Raw genomic sequence first — 12608 nt, forward strand, 5'->3', positions numbered from 1 at the left:
TTTTTTCTTCTTGTTAGATCACCTCTTTGCTATTCAATGGGAATTCAGTGGTTTTTTGTTTGTGTTTTAAGCTGAGTCTCATCAAGAATCTTCAAAAGCTATTGCTGATTTAAATTGTGCTATAGCAATCACGTTAATTGTTCTGTGGGTGCCAGTTAAAGGTATGGGGCAAACTGTGTGTTTGTATGCGTGTGTATGTATGTATTCTTGTGTTTTTATGCACTCTTTTCAGTATCATTGGAAAGCCATCTATTTCCTCCATCTGTATTATGTAAGACTTTTCTCTCTACGTGGAGTGTGTTTGTGTGTGTGTGTGTGTGTGTGTGTGTGTGTGTGTTTGTGTGTGTGCTCAGTCATGTCCAACTCTTTGCAGTACTATGTACTGTAACCTGGCCGGGCTCATCTGTCCATGGGATTTTCCAAGCAAGAATACTGGACTGGGTTGCCATTTCCTCTAGGGGATCTTCTCGACCCAGGGATCAAGCCCACATCTCCTGTATCTCCTGCATTATTAGCAGGTGGATTCTTTACCACTGAGCCACCTGGGAGGGTTTCTCTCTACTTTCCCTACTAAAGATAACTATGATTATCTACTTTGTGGTACAGGGCAGTTATTATTAAAAAATAATGAACTGATTGACTAAATGGATGTTCAAATCATTAAAGACCTAAAATTATAATTGAAATGTTTCCTTTGAAAAGTACAAAGAGAAACTTAGCTACATGCAGTCTATCCTCTGGGCACAAGTGTTTGCTTTCTTGTGAATGTTGTTAGCCTGTGAAGATGAGATAATGGTGCCACAGAAGCTATCTGAATTTAAAACAAGATTTCCTTTATTACTTCATTCTACAAATATTGCTTCAGAGTTCATATGATAGGTATTGTGCATATACTGAAAACACAACAGTAAGCACTACAAGTAATACCTGACCTCATGGAATTTCAGAGTTCAGAGAGAAAACATTTATTGAATGTGCAATTACAAGGTTAGCTCTTATTTCTATAGGGCACATATCAAGTGCAGGGAAGGTATTTATTCAGGTGTCCTAATTTAACTTGAGAACGTCAGTGAAGACCTCCTGAGAACTAATGTTCCTGCCAAGAAGACTCCCTTAATGAGTCATGTTTGGCTAAGGAAAGATGAGAATGAGATGGGAGTGAGGGAAAGTCAAGTAGAGGAGAGTACAAGTGAAGAAGCCCAGAGGTGAAAGGAGGGCTTTAGAAGAATTGAAAGAAGTCTCAGTGTCCATGAGGATATGGAAAGAGGAGAGCAAGGCAGTGACCACTCTGAGATGAGGTAGGGGAGGTAGGAAGAGACCAGATCATGAAAGTCATCATAAACCTCCTCATGTTGGTTGATATTTTATCCTAAAGGCAACAGGCAGGTTACAATGACAAGCAGCATGATTGGGTAGTAGCTGACAATGTGGAGATGGGTGGGACTGATTGCAGAGAGGATCCAGAGAGATCTATTAATATATTGTAGTAGTAACTGGCAAGAGGTGATTTGTAGTCTGGACTTGGGTGGTGTCTGAGGGAATATTAACTCATTTCTGATGATAGGAACATTCTAGCATGAAAACTTGGACAAAGAGCTACATAATTATAAAGTTGTCAGGAGAATTATATCAGTGTAAATTGGTATGCGTGTTGGTCAACAAAGAAATCCATAGAGCAAAGATTATGTATTTTTGAAAATAGTTTATCAAATTATGTACATAATCATGTTCATTACATAAATCATATATAAGTCAAAAACACATTCATCAATAAACGTGCTGCCATAAGACAACCAATATTAAATTTTAGTATATTTTCCCAAATATGTATATATATATATAGGCATACAAAAGAGAATGTAAATTGAACACACTTTTTGAAAATGAAGATATACTTGTAATTTAGGCTATATTATCCTTTCTAGAAATTTATCAATATACCAATATATGTTCCCATAGGAAAAATATTCTAACATTTTAATAACTTCATAATACAGAGAAATACATATGTGTTTTTGTTAAACTGTATATTTGATTCCATTTTGATACTTGTACTTTTCAGTTTAATTCTAATGTATGAAATATTTTCAGTCATATAAAACTTCAGAAGACAAATTGATAGAGTTTAAATGACAGTTCTTTTCTCTTTCTCTAAAAGTACGTGACCAATATCATGGTGGGTTTTTCTTTCGGTAAGTATAGTATATAATAAGACCAGCCCAAGAAAACACATTAATTAGTCTAAATGTAAGAAAATTTATATCTTTTATCTTCCCCAGTAAAATGCTCTAGTCTTTTCCTATGGGCAGTACTACCATTCATCCTTTCTTTCACCTCTGAGTTCCCATCTGAGCTATTACTAAAATTCCTTAGTGCAAGATTCGGTGTTAACTAATTTTCATAGAATAGAGAAACTTCTGGCAATATACACAATTGAGTGCTGAGATGGAAGCCTGGATTCTTCCTAAGTGCTTTATAGATCAAGAAAACAGTCACCTATTTGCAAGCATTATTCAAGGTCATTTTAAACTATGTTTTTATTAGAGTAATTTTTTGTTCAAAGTATCAAGGCTCCTACATAGTTTAGAGCTATGAATACAGAACCACTCTTGTGGCTTGTGTTTGTTCCTGAAGCTATCATGCCTTTTTTAGAATAGTTTAACAAAAAGCAAATATTTGAGTATATAATTTTTTTCAAATGTTATACACCTCAGCATGTCAAGCTTTAAATAAATACACTTTATCCTTTAAATAAGGACACTCAAATAAAGTCACTTTTGTCAAAGCCTTTTCCTATCATAACATATTTGGATGATGCAAGATGTATTCCCTTATGATGTCCAAGTGGTTGATAAACCGATTTCTGTGGAATATATAAGAACTATTCGGACTTTGTGGTTTCCTTAAATGAGATGAATAAGAATTTCTCTTTTCTGAATAGGACATAAAGTATGCTAGGCCTATTTTAGATGCTTCAGTGTGCCAAAGATGGTATTAAGTTTGGTGTTCATAAATTACTAATCTGGAATAAGAGATTGAATGTATTTTGAAAACTTAAACCTGTTTCACCTGAACATGTTTAACTAGTTAATAAGAAACATCAAAAAGACAAAACCCTGAGATCAACGGTCATTTTTTTTGCAAAGCTATTATCTGCTGTTTAAATTGGTTGTTCGGGTCTGTCTATAACATAAGTTTTAATAACCTAGCTCAAATGCAGATTTCTAATTTTCAATTAACATAGGAATAATTTTGTTTGCTAAAATAAAATAAATGAATGAATGACAAGTCTGAAACATGAAATGTTCTAGGTAGAACTTTTTAAAATTCCAAATTTCAAAAAATCATGTGGCAACTGTATAGCTCAAGCTTTAAGTATTAACTTTTAACCTTTGACCTTACAGATTTTAACCAATGAAATGTCTCTTTAAACTTTAAAGGAAACAATGATAACGAGCGCCTGGCGATTGCTAGACAGCGAATTCCATATCGACTTGGTCGAGTAGTTGATGAATGGCTACTCGACAAAGGTAAAAAACATTGATTAAAACTTCAAATAAAAAAATAATTTGAACATAACCAAGTAGTACTTCATTGTAACACTAATAAACATAAAAAATAAATTTTCCGTAAAACTAAATTAAAAACAGATTTAAAACAGTAAAATGTAGATAGTAATATTTGCATTCCTTGTATAATACTTTCTATACATTTTTAGACGTACCAGCTGTTTAATAATCTTACCCTGTTAACTTAAGGTTAAAGGGACTGTTAAATATAATCCACTAACTCAATCTATGAAGGTACTCACAGCAAGCATTAACCCAAAATGATAAATCATTCGTAGATTATATTACATGTTCCAGCCTCTAAATTATTAACTAAAATATATGTAGTTCTGATATCTTTATTATGGTCCTGAAAAACAAACAAACAAACAAACAAAAACTCTTGGTTTAAACTCTAGGCATCTTAAATAGTGGGCAATATGGATTGCCAGTCAAAATGAAGTCCCTTTAACGTTTGCAACCTTCTAAGAGCATTTGGGAGCAAGCCCTAATTAAAACTGAACTTAAAGTTGTGTGCATGCTTTTTATGAACAGAGAGCAATCTGCTAAAACTGGATACTCAATTTGATGATTTTGGTACTGTTGCTGAGGATTGCTGTTTAATGGAAATGTGCCATAATTTCTCCATCGGTTTGTGTATCATTCCTGAAGCCGCTTTTTACATCTGAAGCTATGTGTTTTTTTTTCATTTGTTTTGTTTTAATAGACTTGCTGAAAGCCAATCAGAAAAATCTTTTTGGATTTTTTGTTTCTTTGTTTTGTCTCTGACGCAGTCAGTGTAAACCATGTGTTTCTTTTCAGTGTATTTGCCAGAAAAGTAGAATAATTCAAATAACAATGGACTATTGCATTCAAAAAAATAAACATTTCTAAAGAAGAGCATATGGATACCTATGACCATTATGTGAATTATGAAATTTTTACCATAAATTTAAATTAGATTTCAGCTGCTATAGACTAGTTTCTGCCAGTTGTAATTTTAGAATGACAAATACTTGAAATGTTGGCTATCTTACATATTTTTAATTTATCAATTTAGATTTGAGATCTTGAGGTAAAAGAGAAAGTGATCCACTTGAAAATTGATTTATAATATATATCTTTGATTGGTCTTTTAGCAAAGGCACTACATTTACAATAAGTTGAGAATTTATTAGTATTTGCCAGTGATTATGCATTTCATGGACACCTCATTTATAAGCAATGAATTATGAGTCAAATGCCTCTCTTATAGTTTATTGCTCTCATTATCCACCCCATGAAAGATCTGTTTTATCATCCTTTATAGAATGTAGAGTTCACAATCAACATTTTTGCATGTATGTAATATTATTTTTACAGGGCGTCAGCTCACAATCTTCAATAGCCAAGCAACCATAATAATTGGCGGGAAAGAGCAGGGCCAGCCCTTCCAGGGCCAGCTCTCTGGGCTTTACTACAATGGCTTGAAAGTTCTGAATATGGCAGCCGAAAATGATGCCAACATCGCCATAGTGGGAAATGTGAGACTGGTTGGTGAAGTGCCTTCCTCTATGACAACTGAGTCGACAGCCACTGCCATGCAGTCAGAGATGTCCACGTCAATTATGGAGACCACCACGACCCTGGCTACTAGCACAGCCAGAAGAGGAAAGCCCCCTACCAAAGAACCCGTTAGCCAGGTGAGTACCTGGATTTCATTTCTTCATTTTGAATCTGTGACTATGAAAGTGGACTTTTCTGCATGTGTGTCTTTTCTAGAATGGGATTACTTCTGATCTCAATCATTAGGGCTTTTTTGAGACTTGCTTAATATAATGGATTCAGTTTGAAGATGAAATGTTGGTTTGTGGCTTATGAATTTTGATAAACTTTGTATCGGTGTGTGTGTGGCTAGGCTGATGGTCTTGATCCAGTAACCTTGGCCTAGACCTGGCTAAGGGGTTTGTCTGAGTATTATACACGGTTTTCACTTTTTAAGTTAAATGAACAAGTAAATTAATGAAGTATCTGAAAGACCTTGTTCAAGCTCAAAACTTCATCAAAATTAAATAAAAGCAAATTTTGAAAATCTTAAAAAAGAAATTACCTACAGCACTTGTATTTTGAAGTCTGAAAATTTTGAATTGGAAGGCGTGTGGGTCTTGTCATGAATGATAAGTCTACTCTTCTACTGTTGATTAAAAAAAAAAAAGCGCTATTAGTTTATCTGAGTACAAAGACCCAAAATATGGTATTTAATAAGTGTCTTGGGCCAACAAATTTTGTGCATTATGTGGCTAATTGCCCTCACCCAAAATATTCACTGAGCTTATTTTTCAATCTTATGTCTAAATTTTGGGGGGGGGGGAGTTTTAAATGTCACACTGTACAAGAAGTGTACAATTCAATTAAGATGTTACTTCATTAATGATTTGTGGTTGTGTTTATTGTGTATGGCTTATTTAACAATAAGCAGGTTATTAAGGCAAATCTGATATAGGAAAGCAAAACACAGAGCAATGATAAACTCTTTCCTTTAAGTAAATAATTCGGAAGAGGATATTCTAGGACATTTAGCATTGGAAATATTCTTGTGAATAAAATTTTAATTAACCAGATTTTTTTCCTCAGAAGTCTTACTTCATCATTAATGAAATTGCAGCTCCTTAAGTTCTTAGGTAAACCAGATATATCTCCCAATAAGGAAGTATCAGCCTCATTTTAATATGCCTTATCTATTAGTACTTGCTATGTCGTAAGAAATTATGTTTATTAAGAAAATATGTGTAAAATAGCTATTTCATTTATAATTTAAACATCTAGAAATGAAGAAATTAAAATTTGTGTTTTATAATATTAAGTAATGTAAAAGGAAAATAGTTAACTGCCCATTAATTGCCAATGAAAAGACTCTCTTTTTTTATAAGCTATAACATGTTTAAAGATAGCAATGGTTTATGGAAGTAAATGATCTAATCAATTAGTGATTACTTGGTTCATCTGAGGAGGTATTGACGTAAATAAAAGATTACTAGGTTCATTAAAAATAGATATTTTAAATCTTCAGATTTCAACACACCAATAATAGCAATTAAATAATTTGGAATAATATCCTGCAAATATTCAATTGTGGCAACAGTGTTTTAAAGTTGTACTGAAAGCTTTTAAAATTCTCTCATAAGGGTATGTTTGTGATTACAAGTAATAAGATGTGAATGTGTGAAAGAGAGACTACTGGGGAAGAAATCAAATTGCTTATTTTTGAATAGCAGGCTAATTTGTTGTGAATTTTCTTTACTTCACAATTGATTTTTAACTGTCCTCCAACTACAAAGAAATTATTGATATATACAGAATTTAAGTGTTTGCTAGAATTATCAGTCTTGGAAGATTCAATAGAAAAATGATTTGTAATGCTCAGTCTAAGACTATAACCTTTGACCCATTTTTGCAGGTTGGATGAGGCATCTTCCTTCCGTAGATGCCTGCTTTTATCAACTGTCTTACTCAGTTGTATGCCAGGGAGGGTCATTTAGTTTTCAAAAGCCATACTGGACTGTTTTCTCAATCAACGTGTATTTTCCTCAGTGATAGCACAGAGCCACTTAAGTTACAATGGCTATGTACCTTAGGGTGATTGCATGTTTTAGAACTATAGAAACAGATTTTTGGTGAAGCAGAATTGGATTCATTTCAGATAGATGAGATGAGGTTTTTGCAGCCATTCTGCAGGGCAAGTAGTGGGGAGGAATGCATTTTTCAGTTTTCACAGAGTCAAAGAATATAAAAGAGAATTCACAAAATGTCATCCCATAAGATTCTATTTACATTCCTATTTAAAAGTAAATATGCTTTGAAAAGGAAAAAAAAAGTTTTTCTTCTCTTGATAGTGATCAATTTTAAGATTGATATTTACTTTAGAAAGACACGATCTATGTCATGAAGTAATGGATGCATTTACCAACCCTTCTGATTAAATAATTTTTAAAAATATGGCTATAACAATATTAGTAGTACTTTTAATATGGACTATATAAAATTCACAGAAAGTTATTTTGCTTATGATATTTAGTATCTAAATGTTTCCATAAGACCCACTCATCCTAACAAAGAGAAACTTTCTATAAGGATAATCTCAGAAAGTGGATATTTGCAAACTCTTGACAGTATAAAGTTCTTCAGGATGCTGAGAGCTTCCTTCTTGGGTTTGGAGGCAAAAGTGTCACACAAGATCTTTGATGGCTAAGTGTTCCCTGCTCTTCTGAATAATATGGCAATCTATGATGTATATGTGAAAAAAGTGTTAATTGCTCAGTCATGTCCAACTCTTTGCAACTTCATAGACTGTAGCCCGCCAGGCTCCGCTGTCCATAGAATTAGCCAGGCAAGAATACTGGAGTATGGGTAGTCATTCTCTTCTCTAGGGAACCTTCCAGATCCAGGGATCAAACCTGGGTCTCCTGCATTATAGGTGGAATCTTTACTGTCTTGAGTCACCAGCCAAGCCCTTGATGTATATATAGCTTTATGTAAATGAGTTAAAGCATGTTAACATGCAAAGGACAATATTCATTCCCTTTGGTTGCCAGTTTGTAAAGAAAGAAAATTGCTTATTTTGAGATCAAGATTTTGACATTTCTTTTGGTCTATGCTTTGTATCACATTTTGCAATATTGTGATCTTTCCATTAAGAATATTTTAAAAGTTATTTACATACTGTAGACAATATGGATCCATGGTATTGCCTTTTGGTTAGAGAGGGTATGGTATAATAGAAAGATCACAGCAACAGGTTTCTAGTTTCAATACAACCTCCTATCTTTGTGAGTATCTTGGACAAGATAGTTAACCTCGCTGCTCTCTGGCCTTGCTTGCTATCTCTCTAAAACGAGTGGGTTTAGGAATCTCTTGAACTGTGTTGTTCTTCTTTAGTCACCAAGTCATTTCTTACTCTTTTGTGACCCCATGGATTGTAGCCCACCAGGCTCCTCTGTCCATAGAATTTCCCAGGCAAGAATACTGGAGTAGGTTGCCATTTCCTTCACCAGGAATCTTCCTGATCAGGGATCGAACCCATGTCTCCTGCTTGGCAGGTGAATTCTTTACCACTGAGCCAGCAGGGAAGCCCCATGTACCTGGTGGTATATCAATGTAATTATTAATAGAATCCTTTTTTGACTCTCAAAAGCATCCCAGTTTGGTCCACAAATTGTATTATGCTCTACTTTGACAACATATTTAAAATCTATCTTTGCTAGAAAATCATTCTTCATAAGAATAATAAATAGAGAGGCCCTGTCTTTTACACTCGGAGTAGAAACTGACTCTGGTTTCCTTACCTGATTTCAAGAATCCATAGTGTTTTTCATCTGCTTTTCATCTCATTTCAAAAACCTTAAAAAAGGAGAGAAATAAGGCTTTGAGAGATTCTGGGTTTTGACTGGAGGGACTATAGTTTGCAACTCTTAGAAAGAAATTAAACTGTAGACTGGGATAGAATCAGTAAGTGTGAATGAAATGTACTGAAACAATTTAGTGGTTCCAGTTAGACTTTATTCAGAGTAGAGGTAGCAAACCTACTCAAGAAAAGGTACTATTGAGGATTTTAAACCATTGGTAGATTGTCAGGACATGTGTATTCACTTCCTACTGAACTCATTGGTATTTGATTCCTGTAGAATGTTCCAAAAAGAATCCCAGTTAGTGTACAAACAAAAAAAAGTGTGTGAATGTGTTGGACACTGCTATTGCTTCCTGGCAGCTTTGGAGATACTCATAAAAAATTAATGCTATTTATTTGAAAAATGTAAGCAGAGTGCACACGTATTTCCATGAAAAATATCTAAAGCTAACAAAAAACATTTTGTAACTTCAAAGAGCAAAATTTTATTTTTTATTAAAAATATTAATTAACCTTAGCTGTGGCTTCATTTTCCTGATAACCACTCTGCATTTTAAAATATTGGTGACATGAATAATTAATTTTATTTTCCCTAGTCTAATCATTCTGCTGAATTTACTTAAATTAATGTACATTTTAACTGCAAATTTTAGTGCATAGTGAAAAGAAAAACACTTGGGTGTAGATTTGAAAATGTATACAAGGCACATTCTTCTGAAACTAATGGTGCCGACTAAGAAAAGTATAATTCATTGTAATTTTAAATGCAAATAAGCACTGCTATTTAGAAGGTGTTTTTCCCCTCATTACTAGTAAACAAAAGTTCTAGGGTATATACATTTTAAAGAGTTTATTGAGAAATTTGAGGCCCAAAGAAACTAAATACCTTCCTCAAGGCTATGCAGCCAGCTTCTTTTCAGAGTATGTTGAGGTGAGCTGGCCCTCTGCCCTTGAGCCTGGCCTCTGTTCCGAATCTCATCACTTCCTGCCTTCACATATTCTTAACTAGTTCAATGCGATCTGTACCTAGGTAGGGATCGGGCTTCTCTTTTTGAAAATGCAGATATGAGCCTTAATACATCCAAGTATTTAAGATAAAGAGCAAATTCCCGAATGATCATCAGGGTCCATCCTTCACAGCTAGCTTCCTATCTGCCTCACTGGAAAGTTTTATCTCTACTCTTCTCCACACCCATTTCCTCTGATCTGTTGAACTACTAATAGAAACCTCCAGAGGTCATGCTGTTTCACACCTCTCTCTGCTCTGCCTGCAAAGCCCTTTCCATTGTTCACCTACCTGTTTCCATCCTTCTTACTCTTCCCAATTCTCCCAGTCTGCTTCTACCTTCTGAGAGCTGACAGTTGGAAGAGGCAGCACTGACAAGGCTGTTAAGGGTGTAGTACTGTGCAGGGGTCAAGGGCAATGGCTCCAGAAGCCTGAATGCTTACTTAAATCTCTGTCTTGCTTTCCCCGTATACTGGCTGCGTTCCTCAGGCAAGTTAGCCTCTCAGTATCTCTGCTTCCCATCTATAAAATGGGGATGATGGTGTCATAAACTTATTGTGAGGATTAAATAGTCACTATCATATGAGAACTATATACAGTCACTGCTATTTGACAATTTTTCATTGTCCCCCCAAAAATTTTTTCATTATGGTTCACCCTAAAATGAAGAGAAGTAAAAAATAATGCCTGACACATTAAACCATTATACAAATAATAATTATGTTTGAAAAGCATTCCTTAAGTACACTGTATGAATTAAAGCATCTTTCTTACCTTTAAAATATTTTCTTCACCCTTGAAAACCATAGCTCTGAATCGCTGTTTCTGAATCAAAGCGTCAATTGCATATACTGAGCACATACTGAGCTGAAGGGGCTTCCCAAGTGGCACCAGAGGTAAAGAACCTGCCTGCCAATGCAAAAGATGTAAGAGATGCTGGTTAGATCCCTGGATCCAGAAGATTCCCCGGAGAAGGGCATGGCAACCCACTCCAATATTCTTGCCTGGAAAATCCCAAGGATAGAGGAGCCTGGTGGACTAGGGTCCATAGGTCGCAAAGAGTCGAACACGACTGAAGCCACTTAGCACGCACGCACGCATGCACGTATACTGAGCTGAATTCTCTGTTGAATGTGTTTTCCACAGGGAGGCAGCACCATTCCCCTACAAGTATGTTGAAAAGCAGTGGGAGGCAGGAAGTGATTCAGGGGGAGAGTTGTCACTAGCATTTAGTGGGAGGGGACCGTGAGCACTAAATATACTGCAAAGTGAACTGTCCACTGATCCCCATAGCCGGCACTGTTTTACTCAACCACCAACCACCACCACTACCAACAGAAATTACTATTCACTGAGCAGCACAGAAATTTCCTATACCTGTTTCCCAGCTGTTCTCAGACAGAAACTCATTCATAGTATGGTGCTGAATATTGAAAATATGACTTCTGTAATTGTCCTCAATAACATGTCTTGATTAAGGAGCTTAAAAATTCATGTTATACTTTTTTCAACATGGATATGAAAAACATCAAGTACTTCCAGCTGTGTGTTAGACTAAATTTGGTTTATGATTCTTGATATAACTTATTTTGATACCATTTGGGAGAAATGGAATGATTTAAGACCCTATATCTAATGAATATGTGGCAGTAAATTCAGTGAGCATTTTCTCAGAAAGGACTGGTGAGATTGTCACCTTTCCTGATATTTCAAGTCTCAGTTGAGGCCAAAGGAATTACTTTTTATTAAGTCAGGTGTCAGGTGTGAAGTCTCTCAATTGTGTCCAACTCTTTGCGACCGCATGAACTGTAGCCTACCAGGTTCCTCCATCCTTGGGATTTTCCAGGCAAGAATACTGGAGTGGGTTGCCATTTCCTTCTCCTTTTATTAAGAAATGAGTTAAACGTAAAGTAGCAATAAAATAACCTTATCTTCTTGTCTTTATTTTAGTCAATGCTATGAATTTTTGGTACCATAGTAATCTGGCTTTCAAGTACATAGGTATGTTTATGTTATACCTGTTGACTTATTCCTCTTTTACATGTAATAATTATTTTGTTAAGGAAGAGGAGGAGGCAAGTCATCTGGAATAAGGAAATTGTGTATGCATGCATATATGTTAGCAATGCTTTTTTCTTTAATAATATATATAAAACAGTAGGTTTAGTTTAATAAACTGATATCAAGATTAAATTTAAATCTCTCTAATACTATCTTATGGAAGTAGAATTGATATACAGTACACTTTTGCAGATTCTTTTCCATTATAGGTTATTACAAGATACTTGAATATAGCTTCCTGTGCTATCCAGCAGGTCCTTGTTTTTTGTCTATTTTATATGTAGTTGCCTATATCTGTTAATCCCAAACTTCTGTTTATCCTTCCCCCTCCATTTCCACTTTGGTAACCATAAATTTGTTTTCTATCTGTAAATCTATTTCTGCTTTGTAAATAAGCTAATCCTTTTAAACCAGAGTCCACATATAAGTGATGTCATGTGATATTTGCCTCTCTCTGTCTGACTTACGTCACTTATGATGATAATCTCTAGGTCCACCCATTTTGTTGCAGATGGCATTATTTCATTCCCTTTTTATGACTGAATAATATTCCATTGTATATATTTGTATCGCATCTTCTTTGACCATCATCTGTCAATGGACATTTTAG

General features: G+C 35.0%; 1 protein-coding gene across 32 annotated transcripts in view; it reads left to right on the top strand.

Moving 5' to 3' along the window:
- NRXN1 (neurexin 1) overlaps window positions 1-12608 on the top strand; it is a 1208609-nt gene that overhangs the window by 1053446 nt on the left and 142555 nt on the right. For 17 of the 32 annotated variants that reach the window (XM_042246177.2, XM_060413877.1, XM_060413879.1 and 14 more), the window contains 2 exons: window positions 3441-3530; window positions 4911-5230. In XM_042246177.2, the coding sequence (XP_042102111.1) occupies window positions 3441-3530; window positions 4911-5230 (410 nt within the window). The remainder of the gene's footprint in view (window positions 1-3440; window positions 3531-4910; window positions 5231-12608) is intronic. The other 15 variants (XM_060413886.1, XM_060413887.1, XM_060413889.1 and 12 more) reach the window with 1 other exon arrangement.

Source organism: Ovis aries, chromosome 3 (genome assembly GCF_016772045.2).
Source record: "Ovis aries strain OAR_USU_Benz2616 breed Rambouillet chromosome 3, ARS-UI_Ramb_v3.0, whole genome shotgun sequence".
Lineage (NCBI taxonomy): Eukaryota > Metazoa > Chordata > Mammalia > Artiodactyla > Bovidae > Ovis > Ovis aries.